Below are 25,558 nucleotides of genomic sequence, written 5' to 3'. Positions count from 1 at the left end.
TGATCTCTGCCAACCGCTATGAAGAATAGGTAGTACACACAAGAATGAAGTGTCATACTTGGTCATCCAATCCACAATCACCCAAATAGCATCGAACTTCTTCAAAGTCAGTGGAAGTCCAACTACAAAGTCCATAGTGATCCTCTCCCACTTCCATTTCGGGATATCCATCTGCTGAAGCAAGCCACCCGGTCTCTGATGCTCATATTTCACCTGCTGACAATTCAGACACTGAGCTACAAATCCCACTATGTCTTTCTTCATTCTTCTCCACCAATAATGCTGCCTCAAATCCTGATACATCTTTGCGGAACCCGGATGAATAGAATACTGCGAGCTATGGGCCTCTTCCAGAATTGACTCCTAAAGCCCATCTACTTTGGGCACACATACCCGGCCCTGCATCCTCAACACCCCATCATCACCAATGGTCACATGTCTAGCATCATCGTGCGGAACTCTATCCTTAAGGACAAGAAAATACAGATCATCATACTGGCACTCTCTGATGAGATCATATAAGGAAGACCGAGAAACTACACAAGCCAATACCCGACTGGGCTCCAAAATATCTAACCTCACAAACCAATTGGCCAAGGTCTGCACATCCACTGAAAGAGGTCTCTCCCCAACTGGAATATAGGCCAAACTCCCCATACTCACCGCCTTTCGGCTCAAAGCATCGGCCACCACATTGGCCTTCCCCAGATGGTACAATATAGTGATATCATAATCCTGTAGCAACTCCAGCCATCTTCGCTGCCTCAAATTAAGATCCTTCTGCTTGAACAAGTGTTGGATACTACGATGATCAATAAACACCTCACAAGACATACCATACAAGTAATGCCTCCAAATCTTCAACGCGTGAACTATGGCAGCCAACTTCAAATCATGAACGGGGTAGTCCTTCTCATGGGGTTTCAACTGACGAGAAGCATAAGCAATAACTCTACCCTCCTACATCAATACACAACCAATACCAAATCTCGAAGCATCACAATACACGGTATATGAACCTGAAGCTATGGCAAAACTAACACTGGTGATGTGGTCAAAGCTATCTTGAACTTGTGAAAGCTCTCCTCGCATTCATCCGACCACACAAATGAAGCACCCTTCTAAGTCAACTTGGTCAATGGCGATGTGATAGACGAGAATACCTAAACAAACCAGTGATAATAACCCACCAAACCAAGAAAGCTGCGAATCTCCGTGGCTGAGGACGGTCTGGGCCAACTCTGAACCGCCTCTATCTTCTTCTAATCAACCTGAATACCCTCACTGGACACCACGTTCCCCAAGAAAGCCATAGAACTGAGCCAAAACTCACACTTGGAGAATTTTTCATAAAACTTCTCCTCCCTCAATCTCTGCAACACAACTCTCAAATGCTCTGCGTGCTCCTCCTGACTATGCGAATACACCAAAATATCATCAATGAAGACTATGACAAATGAGTCAAGATAAGGCCGGAACACACTGTTCATCAAATGCATGAATGTTGCTGGGGCATTGGTCCGCCCAAAAGACATTACTAAGAACTCATAATGACCATATCGGGTCCTGAAAGCTGTCTTATGAATATTCGAGTCCCTGATCTTCAACTAGTGATAACCCGAACGGAAATCAATCTTGTAGAACACTCTCGATCCTTGAAGCTGGTCGAATAAATTATCAATGCGAGGCAAGGGATACTTGTTCTTGATTGTTACTTTGTTGAATTACCTATATTCAATGCACATCCTCATAGTGCCATCCTTCTTCTTCACAAATAGAACCGGCGGACCCCAAGGTGACACACTAGGACAAATGAACCCCTTATCAAGGAGTTCCTGAAGCTGCTCCTTTAACTCCTTCAACTCCGCTGGTGACATGCGATACTGCAGAATAGAAATGAGTTGAGTGCCTGGCACCAGGTCAATACCAAAATAAATATCCCTATCTGGTGGCATGCCCGACAGGTCTACAGGAAACACATCGAAAAAATCCCACACAACTGGAACATAATCAATACTGGGAGTCTCAGCACCGAAATCCCTCACAAAGGCTAGATATGAAAGATAACCCTTCCAACCATACGCTGGGCTTTCAAAAATGAGATCACTCTACTGCAAACATAATCAGTCATACCTCGCCACTCAATGTGTGGCACACCCGGTATAGCCAATGTGACTGTCTTAGCATGACAGTCTAGAATAGAACGACATGGAGAAAGCCAATCCATGCCTAAAATAACATCGAACTCCACCATACTCGATAATAAAAGATCTACTTGGGTCTCTAGACCCCCAATAGTCACCACACATGACCAGTACACACGGTCTACAACAACAGTATAGCCCACCGGTGTAAATACATGAACAGGTGAAGCAAAAGACTCAGGGGGCGTACCCAAATAATGAGCAAAGTATGATGACACATAAGAAAAGGTGGAACCGGGATCAAATAATACAAAGGCATCTCTATGGCAGACTGAAACAATACCTGTAATAATAGCATTTGAAGCAATAACATCGGGTCTAGCTGGAAGTGCATAGAAACGAGCCTGACTGCCACCTGATCGACCTCCTCCTCTAGGATGGCCTCTAGTTGACTAACCTCCACCCCTAGCTGGTTGGGTGGGTGATGATGAAGTAACTGGCGCTGAAGCCGATGGCTGACCCCTTTGCTGAGATGAACTCACAAGATGATGAGGGCACTGCCTCTATATATTACCTATCTATCCACACTCATAACAAATCCTAGGTGTTGGAGAAGGGGACTAAAGGGAACCCCTCGCACCGGAGTGACTACCAGATGCACTTGGCATAGAAGAGCCCTGAACTGATGGAGCACGAGACGAACTCTAAGCTGGAAGTGCACTAAGTATTGACTGTCCCTGATAAGAATCGTGAGAACTATGACCCGATGATGCCCCACGTTAACCTAGGCGAGCTGGATGAGGATGTCTGAATGGACGGCCTCTGCCGTGATAAAACTGACCTCTCGACAGAGTACCACTGTAACCACCAGATCCTTGAGGCCTCTTGGCCTCCCTCTCCTCTCGCTCTTGGCAATGAACAGACTCAATCTCACGAGCAATGTCCAAAACCTCCTCGAAAGTAGCACCAGTCACCCTCTCCCTGGTCACGAGAATATGAAGTTTATAAGTGATGCCATCAACAAACCTCCTAAACGTTTCTCTATCTGTCGGAACCAACCAAATCGCATGACGAGCTAACTCAGAGAACCTTATCTCATACTACATCACAGTCATCTATCCCTGATATAACCACTCAAACTGCCTACGCAGCTCCTCTTTGCGAGACTGTGGCACATACTTCTCCAGAAAGAGAACGGAGAATTGCTGGCAGGTAAGGGGTGTTGCACCAACAGGCCAACGCCTCTCAAAAGTATCCCACCAAGTAAAGGCAGCTCCAGAAAACTGATAAGTAGTGAAAGCGACCCCTCTGGTCTCCAGAATACACGCTGTACAAAGCATCCTCTAACACTTATCCAAGAAACCCTGGGCATCCTCGCCCTCTACACCACTGAAGGTCGGAGGCTAAAGTCTACCAAACCTCTTCAACCTACGCTGCTCGTCCTCTGGCATGGTAGGAACTACATAGTCCTGAGCAGCTATAACCGGCTGGGCTGGATGTGCCCCAAGTGTCTGAAGTCCCTGCACGACCTGCTCAGGCATGCGAGTGGCGGGAGTCTGAGTACCTCCACCAACCTGAGAAGTAGTTGTGGTTGTAGTAACTGAGACCGCCTGAGCTAGGCCGGTGTAAACTGATAGGATCTGAGCCAAGGCCACCTAAAGACCCGGAATCACAATGGGCACAGCTGGTGCCTGAGCTGGTGCTGCTGGAGTGTCCATAACTGTAACCTGATCCTGAATTGGGGCAGCTGGTGTATCTGCGGGTGTTTCCCTAGCTGCTGTGCAGGCCACACCTCTGCCCCTACGGCGACCACGACCACGTCCTCGGCCTCTAGTGGCCACAACTGGTGGTACTGATGGTCATACATCCTGACCGGTAGCACATGTCCTCACCATCTATGAGAGAATAGAATGATAAAATATTAGTACTCGGATCAACAAATTCGCACAACAAGAATCTCAAGTATATGAAGTTTCTCCTAAAGGTTCTGCATCCTCTCGAGGATAAATACAGCCGTCTCCATATGTCGCGCTACCTTTTTCTCCTGAAATCGGGTTTATGACATTTGGGAGGACAACTTGTTCCCTTTTGGGAATTAGGTTTTTTTATTTGAAGAGTCGCCGCCTAATGATTAAGTGCATTAGGACACTAGGAAGAATTTGTTTAGAAAAACTAGAGTTTGGGTAAGGGCTAAAAATTATCTCGAGGGGAAGGTGTTAAGCACCCCTCAAGATCCACTAGTGTGGTTCCCGGCCATGCTACAATTGTGACTTAAGTACAAAAAATATATAAGCAAATAAGGGTTTCAAATATGAGGGGTTGTCACATTGTGATTGCCAATAAGTTAAAGTTTGAAGAAACAAGGAAGCTGAAATTTGAGAAAAAGGAGTTTTGAAATTTTGAAAGTAATAAAATAAACAAGTAAAGGGAAGGGGGTCCTAGGTTTATAAATAATATGGATCACATCAATATAATACTCGGTAATCACTCCTCAGAAGAGGGGTTACACGTGGTATTAGCGCACCGGTCATCAAATCCATATCTATCCTTTCCCACCCCGTTGAGGTATTAAACGTGGAATGGTTTCGTTTACGTATTGCATGCTAGTACTCGCCCCAATCCTATCAGTCCCGGAGGCATTTGGGACTACTAGTCCTAAAAGGAAGGGATATTTGGGTTTTGTATGGTTTAAAAGGATAAAATTCTAAAGCGACAAACAAAAATACATAAGGCAGATATGGGAAACACATAATAATTTAAAAGGCTCAGACATGCCTCCTCAATTAAAGACAAATTGTTTAGCATGTCTTGCAGATACTAATTATGGTCTGAATTAAACTTAAATGTTAAGGAGGCAGACTGGTCTATTACACATTTCATATAAGAAACTGGAATCAGACCTGCCTACTTAACGTTTAAGTTTAATTCATACCATAACCAGTATCTGCAAGACATGCTAAACAATCAGTCTTTAAGTGAGGAGGCTTGTCTGAGCCTTTTAAATTGTTATGTGTTTCCCATATTTGCCTTATGTGTTTTTGTTTGTCGCTTTAGAATTTTATCCTTTTAAACCATACAAAGCCCAAATCTCCCTTCCCTTTAGGACTAGTAGTCCCAAATGCCTCTGGGACTGATAGGATTGGGGCGGATACTAGCATGCAATAAGTAAACGAAACCATTCCGCATTTAATACCTCAACGGGGTGGGAAAGGGTAGATATGGATATGATGACCGGTGCGCTAATACCACATGTAACCCCTCTTCTGAGGCGTGATTACCGGGTATTGCATTTATGTGATCCGTATTATTTATAAACCTAGGACCCCCTTCCCTTTACTTGTTTATTTTATTACTTTCAAAATTTCAAAACTCCTTTTTCTCAAATTTCAGCTTCCTTGTTTCTTCAAACTCTAACTTATTTGCAATCACAATGTGACAACCCCTCATATTTGAAACCATTATTTGCTTATTTATTGTTTGTACTTAAGTCACAATTGTAGCATGGACGGGAACCACACTAGTGAATCTTGAGGGGTGCCTAACACCTTCTCCTCGAGATAATTTCTAGCCCTTACCCAAACTCTGGTTTTTCTAAACAAATTCTTCCTAGTGTCCTAATGCACTTAATCATTAGGTGGAGACTCTTCAAATAAAAAAACCCAATTCCCAAAAGGGAACGAGTTGTTCTCCTAAATGTCATAAACATGATTTCGCGAGAAAAAGGGGGCACGACAGCATGGCGACTCTGTTGTGGATATTGTGCCTGTTGGGGACACTGTTGTGCGGATAGCAATTGTGAGCAAGTGCAATGGTTCGGAGAGTTGTATTCCTGAACTTTATAAGTGAGCGTATAGAACATTTGATGATTTTGCAACTCAAGTGCCTGTATCCAAAGAAAAATCATGAGTTTGTAAAGGGGGAAATGTTAGTTCGTATCCCCGCTGGCTTTGCTTAACCTGCTCGGCTTTGATTTGGTGATACTGTATGTATCATTGGGGTAGCATTGCTAAACAAGGCAAATTTAGTAATGAACATGCATGATTTAGTAAAAGCATAATATAAGCGCAAAATTAAGAATAATATTTTTAGATGAACCGACGACTGTGACGTGGTTCAAGACATTGCAACTTCGCTTGCTCCGGAATTTTGAGGGTCCTCCTCAAAATTCTGTCCCAGTTTACTAGGTTGCTGCTCCTGACGGCTGTTAATGATAAATGGCTGGAATCGACTTCGGAATTTTGAGGGTCTTCCTCAAAATTCTGCCCTAGTTTCCAATAGCGGGGGAAATGGAAATTTTATTGAATTGTGACCGAACCCATAGGGCTACCTACGTATCCCCTCTTAAACGGGAATCAGGTCAGGTGTAGTTCAAATTACATCATAAAAGAAAGCATAAAGGTTACACATAGTATCGCTTGATTGCGTCTGAATTGATCGGCTTTGGCCAAACTTCTCCGTCCATTTCTGCAAGTATGAGGGCTCCTCCTGTCAGATCCTAGTGAACCATGTACGGACCCTGCCAGTCGGGAGAGAATTTCCCTTTGGCTTCCTCTTGATGCGGAAAAATTTTCTTTAAGACCAGCTACCCCAGTGTAAATTGTCTCGGCTTGTCTCTTTTGTTGAAGGCTCTGGACCTTCTGTTCTGATAGAGCTGACCGTGGCAAACTGCATTCATTCTCTTCCTGTCTATAAGAGCTAGTTACTCGTAATAACTCTTCCCCCATTCTGCATCGTCGAGCTCTGCTTCCTGTATGATATTTGAGGAAGGAATTTCTACCTCAGCGGGTATGACTGCTTCTATACCATATACCAACATGTGGGGAGTTGCCCCAGTTGATGTGCGGACTGTGGTGCAGTATCCCAATAAAGCAAATGAGAGCTTCTCGTGCCACTGCTTATGCTTCTCTATCATTTTCCTTAGAATCTTCTTGATATTCTTGTTGGCAACTTCTACGGCTCCGTTCATCTGAGGTCTGTAAGTTGTAGAATTCTTGTGTTTGATTTTGAAGGTTTCACACGTGGATTTCATCAAATCACTGTTGAGGTTAGAGCCATTATCAGTAATGATTGACTCTGGAAATCCAAACCGACACATGATGCGGTCGCGGACAAAGTCTGCCACAACTTTCTTAGTCACTGCTTAGTATGATGCTTCTTCAACCCATTTGGTGAAATAATCAATTGCCACTAGAATGAACTTGTGCCCGTTTGATGTGGTGGGCTCGATAGGTCCGATGACATCCATTCCCTAAGCGCCAAACGGCCACGGCGAGCTTGTTGCATTAAGCTCATTTGGGGGCACCTTTATCATGTCTGCATGTATCTGTCAGCGATGGAACTTTCGGACATACTGGACGCAGTCCGTTTCCATAGTCATCCAAAAATAACCAGCCTGGATCATCTTCTTGGCTAAGGCAAAACCGTTCATATGTGGACCGCAGGTCCCAACATGGATTTCCTCTAGTAGCCTGGATGCTTCCCTTGCGCCGACACACCTTAATAATCCCAAATCAGGAGTCCTCCTATATAGGATTCCTCTGTTGTGAAAGAAATTGTTAGATAACCTCCAAAGTGTGCGCTTCTGAGTGGGATTTGCGAGCTCTAGGTATTCTCCTTTTGCCAAGTATTCCTTGATATCATGAATTCAAGGTTTTCCGTCCGCTTCTTCCTTGACATGAGCACAGTAAGCTGGCTGATCATGAATCTTCAACGGAATAGGATCTATGAAGTTCTTATCTGGATGCTGAATCATAGATGATAGGGTAGCCAATGCATCGGGAAACTCATTCTGGACTCTGGGAACATGACAAAACTCTGTCTTTGTGAACCTCTTCCTCAACTCCTGTACATGATGCAAATACGGGAGTATCTTAGAGTTCTTAGTTGCCCATTCTTCTCGGACCTGATGTATAAGCAAGTCTGAATCCCTGATCACTAGCAATTCCTGAATGTTCATGTCAATGGCCATCTTAAGCCCTAAGATACAGGCTTCGTACTCGGCCATATTGTTGGTGCACAGGAATCTTAGTTTGGCGGACACCGGATAATGCTGACCGGTTTCTGATACTAGAACTGCTCCTATTCCAACTCCTTTGATATTTGCTGCTCCATCGAGAAACATTCTCCAACCATCATAGGATTCTACAATGTCTTCTCCTATGAAGGATACCTCTTCGTCAGGAAAATACATTTCCAGGGGTTCGTATTCTCCGTCCACGGGATTTTCAGCAAGATGATCCACCAATGCCTGTCCCTTGACTACTTTTTGAGTCACATAGACAATGTCAAATTCACTTAACAGAATCTGCCACTTGGCTAGCTTGCTAGTGGGCATGGGCTTTTGAAATATGTACTTCAACGGATCCATTCTGGATATGAGGTATGTAGTGTAGGCACAGAAATAGTGCCTCAGCTTCTAGGCTACCCAAGGCAGAGTACTACAGGTGCATTCCAACAGAGAATACCGGGCCTCGTATGGGGTGAACTTCTTGGTGAGATAATAGATGGCATGCTCCTTCTTTCCCGTTTCATCATGTTGCCCCAGAACAGAACCGAATGCTCCATCCAATACTACAAGGTAGAGCAATAGAGGTCTTCTTGGCTCGGGCGGGACCAAGACTGGTAGTGTGGACAAGTACTCCTTGATTCTGTCGAAGGCTTTTTGATAGTTGTCAGTCCATTTGGCAGCGACGTCCTACTTCAACATCTTAAATACTGGCTCACAGATGACAGTAGATTGTGCTATGAACCGATTGATGTAGTTAAGTCTTCCCAAGAAACTCATTATTTCCCTCTTGTTCTTTGGCGGTGGCAACTCTTGAATGACTTTGACCTTTGACGAATTCAGTTCTATTCCTCAACAACTCACAATAAACCCTAGTAGTTTTTCGGCAGGAACCCCGAATGCACATTTTGCGGGATTCAGCTTCAAGTTGTACCTTCTTAGTCTATTGAAGAACTTCCTCAAATCTTCCATGTGATCAGTGGCTTTATTGGACTTGATGATGATGTCATCTATATATACCTCGATCTCCTTGTGTATCATATCATGGAAAATGGTAGTCATGGCCCTCATGTAGGTGGCCCCAGCATTCTTTAACCCAAACGACATCATCTTGTAACAATACACTCACCACGGTGTAATGAAGGTCGTTTTCTCAGCATCTTCTTCATCCATCCAGATCTGATGATACCCAGCAAAACAATCAACAAACGACTGCAGCTCGTGCTTGGCGCAGTTGTCAATTAGAATGTGTATGTTTGGCAAGGGGAAGTCATCTTTGGGACTGGTCCGATTGAGGTCTCGGTAGTCGACACAGACTCTGACCTTCCTGTCCTTCTTTGGTACTGGCACGATGTTGGCTAACCATGTTGGATACTCTACTACTCTGAGAACCTTAGCTTTGACTTGCTTGGTGAATTCTTCCTTGATTTTCAAACTCATGTAAGGCTTGAACTTCCTGAGCTTCTGTTTTACCGGTGGGCATGTCGGATCAGTTGGCAGCTTGTGCGCCACAATAGATGTACTCAAACCAGTCATGTCATCATACGACCAGGTGTATATGTCCTCATATTCCTTCAGAAATTTTGTGCATTATTCCTTTTATGCCGGTGACAAATGAACGCTAATCCGAGTTTCTTTGACATTTTCTGCATCTCCCAGGTTAACAATCTCGGTCTCGTCCAGGTTGGACTTAAGTCTGTTCTCAAAATCCTAAACCTCTTTAACAACCTCTTCTGGTATATCATCTTCCTCTAAGTCCGTTTGTCGCGTTGTCTCATTACATGTCATAGTCGTTGGTTCATCAAGAGAAGCAATAGTAATACTGTAAATAAAGTAAATGAGAGAAAGTAATAAGAGTAAGATTCATAAGAAAAAATCAAAATGCTTTGAAAAATTCCATAACTGTTTTGAACATTGAAGATCTTATTGAGAAATTAAAAGGCAAAAGGAAATTCAACTAGTAAAAATGAAAAATAGTGCATGATGCTTGTTCAGCCTTGCTACTTGGAGGCTTTCCAGGCTCTGGTGGTTCTGATGGACCAATTGTTGAGGCGCGCTCCTCGGCTCACGGCTTGTATGGAAGGGCCTTCCTCCCCCTCCTCCTCGAAAATGACACAGCAATCCATGTCATCCTCTTCCAAAAACAAATCCCTCATCGCTGCCAGGGCTTCCTCTTCTTTTGACCCATATATAACATCAGCTAGCTTGAAAATCTACTCCAAGCGAGGTATCAGATGCTCTAGTGGATAATAAGGCCCGCACCATGGCGGAGACTAGTCATTGAACTCTTTCCAGGTGTACTTGTATCCCAGGCCGAAGGCGGTGCCATATTTCTTTAGTTTGACAAGCTTAGCGATTCCTTGGAGGTTTTTGCCAAGTCCCTTGCCTGGCTCATATCCGCACCAGTTCAATATGCTTTAGATTTTGTTGTCCCGCCATTTATCCTTGTGAACGACGTTGACTCGCTCGTTGTGGTGATAGGTTTCTCCGCCTATCTTCCTTCTCCCTCCGGTCGCTGGGATGGTCTGGCGACTGTATGTGGGATTGCTACCATCACTGTGGATGATCACCTCTTGGTGATTCCACTCAAATTTCACTGCCTGATGTAGGGTTGATGCTACAGCTCCAACGGCATGAATCCATGGTCGTCCTAAGAGCAAGTTGTAAGATGCCGGCAAGTCTATTACTTGAAAGTCGACATCAAACCAAGTAGGCCCCATCTGTAAACACAGGCTGATTTCCCCAATAGTGGACCTTTAGGAACCGTCGAAGGCTTTGACGTTAATGGCCCCGTCTTTGATCTCATCCAGCCCTTTCCCTAATGTTTTGAGTGTTACAAGCGGACAAATGTTGAGGCTGGACCCTCCATCGATCAGGACCCTGGTGATAAAATAATCCTTGCATTGCACGGTGATGTGCAACGCCTTATTTAAGGTGGATTATATATATTTCGTAAACAAAACTTGTTTATGCCGTGTAATTAACTAAATATGAACATTAAGGGTAATAAAGTTTCAAATAGTGTATAGGAATGAAAAAATCTCTATTAGCAATAGTAAGATTAAAGTAAAGGAAGCAGTACGCTACACGGATAACACATAGGTTACAACCTTGACAATTAAGAAAGAAAACGGGCTTCAATTTGGGTGCTTTACTACGGCAGTAATTCGTGATGGAGTTCGGGGAAAGAGATGCAGAGCATTGCTTTATCTGCTTAAAGCTTGAACAAGAAAGCAAAGTCTACGATTTGGAAGTTTTTGGGATAAAAAAAACCGCAAAAGAGATTGATCGGAGGAAGTTGTACAGATTGCTTGAGGTGAAGCGTTTGGTAATTCGACATGAGTATTATGAGTAGTAATCTTACCGCAATTTGTGTTTTCATAACTTGCATGATTTACACATGGTTTTTTTATATGAATATGTTATTGATTATTTTAAGTTGTTGTGGGACAAGTCTTTTACTCGATATGATACCGAAATAGTTATTTGAGATGATTACTGTTGTTTTAAATATTTTTGTTGTCACTAGATATGTTTTACCGTTGCTTGAATTTACTGTTATCTAAATGAAATTATATGATTTGATAAGAACCAAAGTGCCCTATATTGTTTTACAATATTTTCCTATGAGTATATACAGATACAGAGACAAGTATAAATGGGAGTAGACTTTGAAGGATCCCGTAGCTAACGGAGGGTTCGTTAGACCTGGTGCACCTTGTATTTACCGATTACAGAGTACAGTTATAGCCCTCGCTAGTGGGAAGGTAGAACTAACATACAGTTACCGATTTTCCTTGAGTAGTGACTACCGTTACCGAGCATATTATCGAATTGTCAATTGATTTATATTACATGAAACACATGGTGAGACTGATTATTGGTTATTGTTTCTGAAAGGTTATTCTTATGATATTTTCTGTTTAATATACTAGCATGTTTTCTTACTTGTCCCCAATTAAAAATGGTTGTGGTTAAGTGTTATTACTCATTAAGCTAGCGACTCACTCCCCGCTATTTTTTTACATAGATAACAGTTGACGCGAGCAAGGATTTCGTTAATTAAATTACACGAGTTGATAGTTTCTGGTGAGCCCCGCATTTGTTCGCGTGGGAGAAGAATTTATTTATTTATTATGTTCTCTCCTTTTGAACTCTTAGAGTCGCTCCATATTTATTTTATTAGTGTCATGAGTGTTCGCTCATTATTAGACCCATGACTAGTATTAGATTCTGTTATAGTATTTTGGAGATGAAGTTAAGGTTTACCGTATTGCAAATGATTGATTAATAGTGGTGAATAACTTTTTGATTAGTTGATGAAGATTATAAGATATTTGGTCGATATAGGTTGGTTTTATTGCTGATTTTTGAGATAGGGTAAACTTTTGGATAGTCCTAAAATAGGAAAAACTCTGTCCGATTTTCTGTAAATACCGATGAGGCATACTTAGGGGCACTTGATCCTAAGCATCGGTCATGATCCTAAATTGGGTCGGGACATTTAGAATGTGGTTATACATCTAATTTAAATTTTTGTACTTATATTTAGTACAATTTTACATTAGCTAAGAAAAATATGGTCATTGAAACTCTTTAATGATAGGTTTCTCAAACAGACAAATGGGAACTAACAATGGTAAATTTGGTTCTTAAAAGTACTACAAATAACGAAGGGAATATCGCTCGCTAAAAGAACTTCCAATGACTAAATTAGTTGTTGTCATTAACGGCTTTTAATGACTGGATAAAAATTTAACGAACGAAAAATCATGTCATTAAAAAGGAGGTATAATGACCGGAACTTATGTCGTCGCTAAAGGATCTTTAACGACCGCTTTGTAATCCGGTCATTATCTTTTAACGTCGGGGCTTTTATCGACCGGTGACGACCAGATTTTTTCTAGTCGTTATTAACTTATAACAACCGGATTTGGACTTTTAACGACCAGATTTCCTTTCGCTAAAGGACTATTTTCTTGTAGTGGAACAAGCTCGAAGCATCAAATCACATCAAACAATATTTGAATCATGAATCGTGCATCGATTCAAGCCTAAGAACTTATGAACTTCCAAATTCCGAAACAAAGCCGATTCATACCAAAAAAGCTTCGATTGACCCCAAATTTTGCACACAAGTCATAATTAACCTTACGGACCTATTTTAACTTTCGAAATCAGGATTCGACCCCTATATCAAGAGAGTCCACTCCCGGTCAAACTTCTCAAATTCCACCAATTTTCAACTTTCGTCAAATCACGTAGAAACGACCTACGGACCTCTAAATCAACATTTGTATGCTCTCCTAAGACCAAAATCACCATATGAAGTTATTAGAATCATCAAAACTCCATTCCGGAGTCTTCTTCTGACAAGTCAAACTACGGTTAATTCCTACGACTTAACCTTCCATCTTAGGGACTATGTATCCCATTACTCTCCGAAACTCACTCGAAACAAAAACCAAACATTCCGGTGAGTCACGTAACTACAATATAACATAGAGGAAGCATAAATTAGGGGATCGGGACTAAAATATTCAAAATTGACCGGCCGGGTCGTTATATTAAATCATCCAAATTTAATGAAACGTATAGGGTTAAAGAAATTCTAGAGAAAAAAAAAAAGATCAAGGGGGGTAATAGGACCCCAATAAGAATATGTGTGCAATTGGTAATATGATCATAGGCCGGAGAGGATTTTATGCATTATCCCTATAAATAGAAGAAAAGAAAAGTCACTATGCAATTGAGAATTGGAGAGTGAAATTGTCCCTTCTCAATTACAGTCTGTTCCGTGAAATTATTAGGTTAGATAAACGTATCAAACTATATAGTAATATTCAATTACATCCAATCCAATTACAAATTAAAGTAGCTTTCTAAACAAGCCCTTAGTTTACTTGGAGAAATTTTACAACAGATAAAGCAATAAGAATAGCTTTGACCAAGCCTAAATTAAATTCTAGAAAATGGGAGGAAGCAGCTCAACAAGGTACTACTACTTATTATTCTCGTGAAACTGCAACTAGAATAAAATTAGACGATAAGTACGGCAAACTACAATTTTATTTCGAAAAGTCTAAATCTAGAATTCAGTTCACCGCCTTATAGGGGATTTCAGATTCAAATTATACGACCTCCATAAAACCATACCATACAATGAAATCAAGAGAAATAACACTGTGATGAGATGAAACGATGAAGGTAGAGAAATAAAAAAGAGAGGTCATATCCTTTCCACAAGGAAATTACTATTAAATTCACAATATATTGCGTTGTTCAGATGGATATGCTCACATATACTCTTTGAGATCAACACAAAACACGAAGCAGAACCCAACCAGATGGAAACACAGCAAAATATCCCAAAAAAATTCTCAATACTGGCTCTCACAAGGACCCTTTCCACAAAAGAAGTTAAAGACTTGATGATCACCAGCACCAATTCCAAGATCAGTAAAACAGTTTGCTTCCGCTAAATTTGAAGGAGTATAATTACTAGGAATAGTCGACTGATCATGAGCAGAAGGAGAAGAGGAGCTTGTAGTCTTTTCTTGTAAAATCCCAGTTGGGTGCAGTGGAAAAAGATTCAAAGTTTCTTGATGATTAAATTGCTTTTCATTTGGGCTGAGATGTGCCATGTTGTTGCTATTTTCTTGCGAATAAGTAGCATTGATGAATACAGCAGCATCACACGTTGCTCTCCTTTTGAAACCACCTGGTCCCGGGAGGATAAGACTGGGAACTGGATACTGCTGATAAAACCCTAGATTGTTTTGTGGCGTGTAATAAGGGCTGCAAACAACTGGAAACATAATAATTAATGAGGATCACTCTATAGATTTAACGTATACGTACACTGATAATATTAAAAAAACAAACTTAACATGTTATAGCAGGTAATTAATTAGCATTTTTCTTTGTAAAGGGGCATGATGTGTAAATACCACCTAATTCCACTTATTAAGAACAATATGTAGTTATCTTTTGGAATACGTGTAAAAATTATATACACGTCAGAGAAATTAAACTCAGAAATAGTCCCAGCTCTCTTGAATTTTTTAATCGTCATAAGAATCATCTTGACAGAGAAAAACAAGTTTCCCGGTGGGGACTAATAGTTGGCGTGATAAGAGAAGTGAAGGCAGCAAAATGCTAGAAGAAAATATATGCTCACAAACTGAAAACTTCCCAGAAAAGCAAACATAAAATCTAAAATGTAGACAAATTGGTCGTCAGAAAGGATACAGCCTTCCTACAGAAAGTACATATCCTAACAGACTATTTATTTAAAATTAAACAAATAATTTAAAGTAACTATATATGAATAGACTTAATAAGGGTAAAAGAAGAAAGTACGAACCATTTGGGCGAGGTGGTGGAAAAACATTCGTCCTATGAAGAAAGCGATTGAAATAAGCAAATTTATCTTGCTTCTGTTTCTGGCGTTGCCTTGCCTTGTGATTTTGAAACCAATAAAAGACATTCTTTCCCTCAATATGACCAAAAGCCCTTAATCTCAAAGTAATCTGCTGTATCTGCTCAGCACTTGGTGTCCTAATCCCTTGCCTGTATATGCTCTCAAGCAAATCAATTTGTTCCTTTGTTGGATTCCACCTGGATCCTACTGGAGTTTCAGATACTAACATTTCCACGCTGTTATTATCATCATTCATTTTAAACACTCAAAAGAAATTAAGAGAAAGAAATCTTCTTAATTAGTTTGTCTTCTTACCGATCTCTGCATGGCTCTATATATAAAAGGAGAATTGGGGACAGAGAGAGTCAAAATTAACAAAAGGAAGTGAAGTCATTGACATGCGTATTGTTTTTGGTGCTGAAAATCTCTGAAAACATGGCGGTTAGCGGCCGAAGAGAGGAATTTCGTCTTGGTATGAATGTATGCATGCATGAAAGGACTAAAGTAACCCTATATTGGACTTGTCTCGGGAAGGAAAGAGTAACTAAATGTTAGGAAAATGCTATAGTCCAGAGGAAAGATATGTAGGGGTAGTTCAGGTAATTAGGGAAAAAGACAGCCGGTTGGGTTGTAAGGTGTAGAGGATAGGGGCTAGGCTTTGGGAATTGTAGTAGTTAGAGAGCCTCTGCAGGCTCTTTGTACAGTGAAACTTTCACTGTGAGAATGAAAGAAAACAGAAATAGTTTTCGAAATCAACTCGTACACATTAATCGTTTAAATTTTTTAATTATCAGTGTGTTAATTAAATATTTTCGTCCCCATATTTTTCTAAATATTGAATTGGTATAAGCTTTAATATGGAATATTATCATAAAATACGAATTTTTGTATAAACGTTAAACTCGTGATTGTCCGGAAAATGTACTACTTCCTCTGTTTCAATTTATGTGAATCTATTTCCTTTTTAATACGAGTCAAAAAGAATGACCTCTTTCCATATTTGGAAACAATTTACATTTATACAATGATTTATAGCCACACAAAATATATGTGCTTCATTTTATACCACAAGTGTTGAATTTGGCAAAATATTTTGTCCCACATCGGTGGGAAAAGAAGGGTTGGGGGGATTTTCCCCTATAAAAGAAGGCTTAATGTTTAGGATTTAGACACACCTCTCATTTGTCTTCTCATCTGTTTAAGGCATTTGTATCTTCTCTCTTTAGTATTATTTCACTTGTATTTTTGGAGTGGAATAAAATATTGGCTGTGTCCGAGGAGTAGGAAAAATTAGCCGAACCTCGTAAATTCTGGTGTTCCCTTTATTATTGCTTTATTGTCTTATTTATTATTTGGTGGCTGTCATAATTTTTGGTATAGTAGTTGTGACTTATTCACACTATATACATTTGGCTTCCGCAACAATTGGTATCAGAGTCAAGGTACTGTCTAAGTATGCTCTGTGGTTGCAGCATAGTCTGATCTTCCACATCAGAAAAGATTTATCTTGGTAACTGAGTCAAGGTTCTGTCTGAGTATGCTCTGTGGTTGCATCTTAGTCTGATCTTCTACATCAGAAAGGAATAATCTTGATTTGTGTCGTCAACTATTAAATAATATTTGTGTCAAATATGGGAGACAATAAACAAGAAGAATCTACATCAAGTGTCAACAATACGTCATCATTGGCATCTTCGCTTATGAGAAGAATTGTGTCAAATGCGAAATTTGCGGTAAAAATTTTTGACGTGTCCGGGCATTTTGGGATGTGGCAAGGCGAGGTTCTAGATGTCCTTTTTCAACAATGGCTAGATCTGGCCATTGAAGAAAAGAAACCAGATGTTATTGGAGAAGAAGATTGGAGAATTATCAACCGTGTTGCTTGCGGTACCATTCGATCCTATCTTGCTAGAGAGCAGAAATATCCATACACAAAGGAAACTTCTGCAAGTAAATTATGGAAAGCACTGGAGGATAAATTTTTGAAGAAAAACAGTCAAAATAAATTGTACATGAAAAATAGACTGTTTCACTTCACCTATGTTCCTGGTACCACGATGAATGAACATATCACCAGTTTCAATAAGTTGGTCACAGATTTGCAAAATATGGATACAACTTATGATGATGGTGACTTGGCCTTGATGTTGTTGGCGTCACTTCCTGATGAGTACGAGCACCTTGAAACTACTCTACTCCATGGAAATGACGAAGTTTCTCTCAGAGAAGTTTGTTCGGCTTTGTACAGCTATGAACAAAGAAAGCGAGAAAAACAGAAGGGCGGAGAAGGAGAAGCACTATTTGTGAGGGGTCGTCCTCAAAGTCAAATGAGGACAAAGAAGGGAAGATCCAAGTCAAGATCCAGACCCAGCAAAGATGAATGTGCCTTTTGTCGAGAAAAAGGGCACTGGAAGAAAGACTGTCCGAAGCTGAAGAATAAGGCCAAACATAACAATGGAAAGGCCATTATGGATTCAAATGTAGCTGATTGTGATGATTCAGACTTCTCATTAGTTACAACAGAGTCATTAACATCATCAGACATATGGTTGATGGACTCGGCTTGTAGCCATCATATGTGTCCCAACAGGGACTGGTTTGTGGAATTTCAAGAAGGAGAATATGGAGTCATCCACACAGCGGATAACAACCCTCTTACCTCATATGGCATTGGTTCAATACGATTAAGGAACCATGATGGAATGATCAGAACATTAACAGATGTTCGATATGTACCGGATTTGAAGAAGAATCTCATCTCTGTGGGAGCCCTAGAATCAAAAGGGTTCAAAATCATTGCAGAAAATGGAGTGATGAGAGTATGCTCCGGTGCACTAGTGGTAATGAAGGCTAATCGGAAGAATAATAATATGTACCGCTATCGTGGCAGTACAGTTATTGGGACAGTGACAGTGACATCCAGTGACGACAAAGAGGCAGAAGCAACCAAGCTATGGCACATGCGCTTGGGACATGCTGGAGGAAAATCCTTGAAAACTCTATCAGATCAAGGATTGTTAAAAGGAGTAAAGGCTTGCAACTTGGAGTTTTGTGAGCATTGTGTCAAAGGGAAACAGACAAGGGTTAAATTTGGTACAGCGATCCATAATACTAAAGGCATTTTGGATTATGTACACTCTGATGTTTGGGGTCCTTCCAAAACACCTTCATTGGGTGGGAAGCACTATTTTGTAACCTTTGTTGATGATTTTTCTCGAAGAGTGTGGGTGTATACAATGAAAAACAAAGATGAAGTGCTGGGAATTTTTCTCAAATGGAAGACGATGGTGGAGAATCAAACAGGCAGGAGGATCAAGTGTATTCGCACAGACAATGGAGGTGAATACAAAAATGATCATTTCAATAAGGTCTGTGAAAATGATGGCATCGTCCGACACTTCACTGTTAGACATACACCACAACAGAATGGAGTGGCAGAACGTATGAACCGGACCTTGCTGGAGAAGGTACGGTGTATGTTGTCCAATGCTGGCTTGGGCAAAGAATTTTGGGCTGAGGCAATTACATATGCATGCCACCTCATTAATCGTCTACCATCTGCTGCTATTGATGGCAAGACACCATTTGAAAAATGGTATGGAAAGCCTGCTGTAGATTATGACTCTTTGCACGTGTTTGGCTCAACTGCATATTATCATGTGACAGAGTCAAAATTGGATCCAAGGGCAAAGAAGGCTATTTTTATGGGAATTACTTCTGGAGTCAAAGGATATCGCTTATGGTGTCCTATGACAAAGAAAGTAATATTCAGCAGGGATGTTACCTTTGATGAATCTGCTATGGTAAATAAGGTAACAGAAGATACCAAACAAAATAAAGGTGTTTCTAAGCAGGTGGAGTTTGAGGGAAAATTTATTTTTCCTACACAAGAAGCAGAGGAGGAAACAAATGAAGATTACCCTCTGGAAGGAGAGCCAGTAGAGGAGATTCCAACTCAGGAACCTCAACAACAACTTGAATCAATAGCAACCAGCAGGCCAAAAAGAACAATAACGAAACCTGTTCGTCTCATAGAGACAGTTGCTTGTGCAACCTCAATTGTAGCTGATGATGTTCCTACCACTTATAAAGACGCAGTCCAAAGTTCAGAAGAAGATAAGTGGAGGATTGCCATGAATGATGAAATACAGTCCCTTCATCAGAATCATACATGGAGATTGGCCAATCTCCCGAAGGGAAAGAAAGCAATTGGGTGCAAATGGGTATTTGCAAAGAAGGAAGGATTTCCTAACCAAGTAGATGTTCGCTACAAAGCAAGATTGGTGGCCAAAGGATATGCTCAAAAGGAGGGAATTGATTACAATGAAGTATTTTCTCCAGTTGTAAAACATTCCTCCATTAGAATTATGTTGGCTTTGGTAGCACAATTGGATTTGGAACTAGTTCAGATGGATGTAAAAACTGCGTTTTTACATGGAAACTTGGAGGAGGAAATCTACATGACTCAGCCAGAAGGATTCAAAGTTGCTGGAAAAGAAAATATGGTGTGCAAACTTGAAAAATCATTGTACGGATTGAAACAATCTTCTAGACAATGGTACAAGTGATTTGACGAGTTTATGTTGCGGCAAGGGTACAAGAGAAGCAAATACGATCATTGTGTGTATTTGCGCAAGCTTAAAGATGGTTCCTTTGTATATCTTCTCCTATATGTTGATGATATGTTGATAGCTTCCAAGAATTCGGAAGAAATTGATAAGTTGAAGATTCAACTGAAGAAGGAGTTCGAGATGAAGGATTTGGGTGAGGCAAAGAAAATTCTTGGCATGGAGATAATTAGAGATAGACGTTCAAAGAAACTCTGTTTATCTCAAAAGGAATATTTGAAGAGAGTACTTCAACGTTTTGGCATAGATGACAAGACTAAGCCAGTTAGTACTCCACTTGCTTCCCATTTTAAGCTAAGTACTATTATGTCGCCAATGGATGAAGCTGAACGAGAGTATATGTCAAAGGTACCATACGCAAATGTTGTTGGTAGCTTGATGTATGCAATGGTTTGCACAAGGCCTGACATTTCACAAGCTGTTGGAGTTATTAGCAGATATATGCACAATCCAGGGAAGGAGCATTGGCAAGCTGTGAAGTGGATTCTACGGTATATTCATAATACTGTAGATGTCGGGTTAGTTTTTGAGCAGGAAGACAATCAGTCTGTAGTTGGATATTGTGACTCAGATTTTGCGGGTGATCTGGACAAACGAAGATCAACTACTGGTTATGTGTTTACTTTTGCAAAGGCACCAGTTAGTTGGAAGTCTACTTTGCAGTCAACAGTTGCTTTGTCTACAACAGAGGCAGAGTACATGGCTATTACAGAGGTTGTGAAAGAGGCAATTTGGCTTCAAGGATTGCTAAAGGAGCTTGGTGTTGAACAAAAAGGTATCACAATTTTTTGTGATAGTCAAAGTGCTATTCAATTAGCGAAGAACCAAGTTTATCATGCAAGGACGAAGCACATTGATGTTCGGTATCATTTCGTACGAGAAATCATAGAAGAAGGTGGAGTCACAGTGAAGAAAATTCATGCTACGGAGAATCGTGCTGATATGCTGACAAAGGTGGTGACTGCGGTCAAGTTTCAACATTGTTTGGATTTGATCAACATTGTTGAAAACTGAAGATTGAAGTCGACACAATCAAAATTTGTTATTGAGAGAAAATTGAAGATGTGGAATTTTGCCAAGGTGGAGATTTGTTGAATAAAGAAGGGTTGGGGGGCTTTTTCCCTATAAAAGAAGGCCTAATGTTTAGGATTGAAACACACCTCTCATTTGCCTTCTCATCTGTTTAAGGCATTTGTATCTTCTCTCTTTAGTATTATTTCACTTGTATTTTTGGAGTGGAATAAAATATTGGTTGTGTCCGAGGAGTAGGCAAAATTAGCCGAACCTCGTAAATTCTGGTGTTCCCTTTATTGTTGCTTTATTGTCTTATTTATTATTTGGTGGCTGTCATAATTTTTGGTATAGTAGTTGTGACTTATTCACACTATATACATTTGGCTTCCGCAACAATTGGTATCAGAGCCAAGGTACTGTCTAAGTATGCTCTGTGGTTGCAGCATAGTCTGATCTTCCACATCAGAAAAGATTTATCGGCAAACACAAAATAAGAGGGAAGGAAGCAAAATAAAGAGCCAATTGCCAAAACCGAAAAAGCGGTGACTCTTTGAGTGGCCAATTAAGGAATGAGGCAATCACGGTTAGCCATGCATAAATGACCTTGGTAATCTAAGAATAGTGGATTATATATCTCCTCATACGATCTTATGTCCACTAATTAATGACTAGTTGTTGGTTTGTCTTGTAAAAATTTCTTGATTCGTATACATAAAGCTGCATTTATATGTAGGTTTTATCTACTAATTAAGAAGTGCTAACAGTTTTATATGATCAGGAATAATAGACTGAGGCAACTACCAAAGGTTGGTCGACCAAGTAATTTTCTAACTCTTCAGCAGTTAGTACTACTACAACTATATAAACAACGTAGAACTTTTTTTTTAAAAGCTCAGGCTGACTACTGGCATTCGCGTTTAGTATTGGTGTTTGAAGGTTTTTAATAAATATGTACAAGCTTTTTAATTAAGTGCAACTAATTAAAGGTTTGTGTTGTTCTTTAGAATTTCTTGTGGTAGATGGCTCCGTTAGAATAAATTCGAATAGGTATCTCACTGGCTCCGTTGGGATTACTGGACGTTGTAAATCCCTATACATTTGAGTTTCGTGACTTCGAAAATGTAATTATCAGCGCCACCCTATAATCCTCAGATTTTTGCACGCTGATGATCAAGTAATCAATTTGCTAGCCAACAACGGCTTTCCCCAAATATGAGCGTCTTTCCAAGACAAGTAGCAGATTAAATAAATGGAGTCACTTAATCTTTGTTGGCTCCGCTATTTATCTCTTCAATTTTATTACCTCAATTAATTAAAAAGATCCTTCGACAGCTAAACTCTTTTTTCTTTACTTTTAGCAGGTTTTAGTCGGTAAAAAGAATAAAAATGGGAGTGGTATTGTGTCCATATATATATATATATATATATATATATATATATATATATATGAATTGGAGAAATGAATACTACTATTTAATCGATCAAATTGGATAAGGATAACTGTAGCAGAGAAGCTGCTAGATCTGTTCATGATTCACGCGCGAACTTTCTTCAGATAGCTAAGTAAACAGAATGTTTTTTGTTACAAATCTTTTTTATAATTAGATAAAATCAAGGAAACATAGAATCTCTTTTTTCTAGATATTAAAGAATCAGAATAATGTATATATGGCGATGCATGACACAAGAACTGAATAATCCAGACTAATGCAAAAAAAAAAAAAAAAAAAAAACAATGAAACGTAAAATTAAGAGGTCATTTGGTAGGAGGTAAAATAATGCAAGCATTAGCTCTATGCATTACTAATACATTGTTTGGTACATTTTTTCAACTTGTGTATAACTAATACTTGTATTAGTTATACATCATACTTGGTATTATCCTATGCATAAGTAATGCATAGAAAACCATGGTATTAGCAATACCAAGGCTTTAATGCATGCATTAGCATGGTTAAAGACAAAATTGTCCTTAAAGTCCCTTAAAGCCCCTTAAAGCTAGAGAATATGGAGGGCATTTTTGTAAGCAACTATTTTTTTTAAAAATTATGCAATGCATTTTAATTTAGAAATAATATTTGCATAACTAATGCTTGCATTACTAACCCATACATTACTAATATCCATGCATTACTAGTACACTTTATTCCGCAGTATTCTTATACACCCTACCAAACGACCCCTAACTATTAAGGGAATGAATCTATGAACCAAATAAGTACAAGAGAGTAACACCAACTAGGGGGTTGCGAGTTGCGACCACCTATGAGCTGAGGCGCCGTATCGTGAAGATAAATTCAAAGTCACACACAAAAGTCCCTCTCTATCCACCCAATTTCTGCTCAGGATTATCAGCATCTTCTCTCGCTCTCTCGCTCTCTGCACATTCTCAGTTTTGATAAATCCTCCTGGACCTCCTCTATACATATGGGACAAAAATGCCTGGTGCTTTTTTGGCCTCCAGTGGAACTTTGACTTGCAAGCAACCTTCTGTATCTCCATGTTGGAAATTTCACTATTTCATACGAGTAACCAATGGCGCATTTGTGAAGTTATAGTATACGTACGTTGATGCATTGTGCGTACATAAACTCTACATTTTCCTTTTTCCATCCTACATTTAAGCAAGATATACTGACACTTTAAATCATATCAATGCAATCGCTCCCTCCAATTGATTTCAAGTGTCTTTTATCATTTTGACGCATTCGTCAATAAAATCAATATATATATTGACCCGGCTGGTCGTTTTGTATATTGCAACCCCGTTCCCCCATTTATCGCTTCTTATAAGTTCATTTCTAGTTATGTGACTTGTTGGGGTGGTTGGATTGGTTCCGAGGATGTTTCGTAGAGTCCCAAGATTGGAAGCTTAAGTTGAAAGAGTTGATCGAAGTTTGACTTTTGGGTAAATGACTCCGGAATGGAGTTTTGATGGTTCCAATAGCTTCGTATGGTAATTTTCAAATTAGGCGCATGTCTGGATAATGATTTGGAGGTCCGTAGGTTTGTTTAAGACTTTTTTGGCAAAAGTCGGAAAGTTGAAGGTTTGGGAGTTTGAGAGGTTGGACCGAGAGTTGACTTTGTTGATATCGAATTCGAATTTTTGTTCCGGAAGTTGAAATAGGTCCGTTGTGTTATTTGAGACTAGTGTGCAGAATTTGAAGTCAATCGGGAGTGGTTTGATATGATTCGACATTGGTTTTAGAAGTTAAAAATTCATTAGTTCCGTTAGCTTTGTATTGGGGTGCGATTCGTGGTTTAAATATTGTTTGATCTGATTTGAGGTTTCGACTAAGTTCATATCGTATTTTAGGACGCGTTGGTATGTTTGGATAGGGTCTCGCGAGCCTCAGGTGTGATTCGGATTGAAATCAGATTGAGGATAGGACTTAGAGAAATTCAGTTGGCTTCAATTCTGGTGTGACCGCACCGGCGTGGCCAAAACCTCACAGGTGCGAAGCCACAGAAGCAGCCACATGTGCGCAGGTGCAAGGTTTTGGAAGGCTGCCAGGGAGCTCTAGTGCTAAAGGACTCCATATCTACCAGTTCGCAGAAGCGTAAATGGGGCACAGGACCAAGGTCATAGGTACGACGAGGTCTCCACAGAAACAAATTTTGTGATGGGCAGGAAGTTCCGCAGAAGCGGAGTATTTAGCGCAGATGCACCTCCGCTGATGCAATGTTATATTCCGCAGATACGGAAGGTCGGGGGCTGTAGAGGAATCACAGAAGCGAGATTTGGGCCACATCTACGGGACCGAAGATGGAGTTAAGTGAATTGCATGTGCGAGAATCGTTGGGCGGAGATATAATCGAGGGTTTGTGTAACGACTTGGCCGGTCATTTTGAGTTCGGTGGCGTAAGGTCATTAACAACTTCATAATATGAGTATCGACTTCCGTGCATGGTTGAATTCAGTTAATGGATGATTGAGAGTCAAATTGGAAGAAGGAATCTTGTTTTGGAAGTTTAAACGGTGAGAATTTGACCGGAATTGGACTTTGGAGTAAACGGCCCCGGAATGGGTTTTGGGTTATCTCAACAGCTTCATATGGTGATTTTGGACTTAGGCGTGCGTCCGAATTCGGATTTGGAGGTACGTAGGGTAATTTGAGGTGTTCCGGTGAAAGTTGGAAAAGTTGAAGTTTGGAAAGTGGAGAAGTTTGACCCATAGTTGACTTTTGTGATATCGGGGCCGGAATGCGATTTCGAGAGTTGGAGTAGCTCCGTTATGTCATTTTGGACTTGTCTAAAAAATTTGGCGTCATTCCGATTGATTTGATAGGTTTCGGGATAAGTTTTCGAAGTTAGAAGATTTGGAAGTTCATACTTCGATTCATGG

The 25,558-nt window shown here is 40.3% G+C and overlaps 2 protein-coding genes across 2 annotated transcripts; both read right to left on the bottom strand.

Annotated features, from left to right (window-relative positions):
- Nucleotides 1-363: 363 nt before the first annotated feature.
- LOC138871193 (uncharacterized) lies at nt 364-6,868 on the bottom strand. Its single transcript, XM_070149061.1, has 5 exons — nt 6,724-6,868; nt 3,276-3,471; nt 2,986-3,125; nt 1,729-1,966; nt 364-802 (listed from the first exon to the last, which is right to left on the bottom strand). Exons 1-5 carry the CDS (start codon nt 6,866-6,868, stop codon nt 364-366), a joined length of 1,158 nt encoding a protein of 385 aa, XP_070005162.1.
- Nucleotides 6,869-14,528: 7,660 nt separating this feature from the next.
- LOC104211189 (WUSCHEL-related homeobox 2) lies at nt 14,529-15,827 on the bottom strand. Its single transcript, XM_009760202.2, has 2 exons — nt 15,515-15,827; nt 14,529-14,956 (listed from the first exon to the last, which is right to left on the bottom strand). The coding sequence occupies exons 1-2, from the start codon at nt 15,825-15,827 to the stop codon at nt 14,529-14,531; spliced, it is 741 nt and encodes a 246-aa protein (XP_009758504.1).
- Nucleotides 15,828-25,558: the final 9,731 nt, after the last annotated feature.

This window comes from Nicotiana sylvestris, chromosome 6 (assembly GCF_000393655.2).
Source record: "Nicotiana sylvestris chromosome 6, ASM39365v2, whole genome shotgun sequence".
NCBI classification, from domain to species: Eukaryota; Viridiplantae; Streptophyta; class Magnoliopsida; order Solanales; family Solanaceae; genus Nicotiana; species Nicotiana sylvestris.
The sequence above is the reverse complement of the archived record's forward strand: the minus strand, read 5'-3'. Positions and strand labels throughout refer to the sequence as shown.

Coding starts and splice junctions, on each gene's coding strand:
- LOC138871193 (XM_070149061.1), bottom strand. CDS start 6,868: ATGGGGGAAGAGTTATTACGAGTAACTAGCTCTTATAGACAGGAAGAG. Junction 3,472..6,723: donor AATTTACACTGGGGTAGCTG/GTCTTAAAGAAA, acceptor TGCTTTGTACAG/CGTGTATTCTGGAGACCAGA. Junction 3,126..3,275: donor CTGCGTAGGCAGTTTGAGTG/GTTATATCAGGG, acceptor TCTCGTGACCAG/GGAGAGGGTGACTGGTGCTA.
- LOC104211189 (XM_009760202.2), bottom strand. CDS start 15,827: ATGAATGATGATAATAACAGCGTGGAAATGTTAGTATCTGAAACTCCA. Junction 14,957..15,514: donor TCCACCACCTCGCCCAAATG/GTTCGTACTTTC, acceptor TTATGTTTCCAG/TTGTTTGCAGCCCTTATTAC.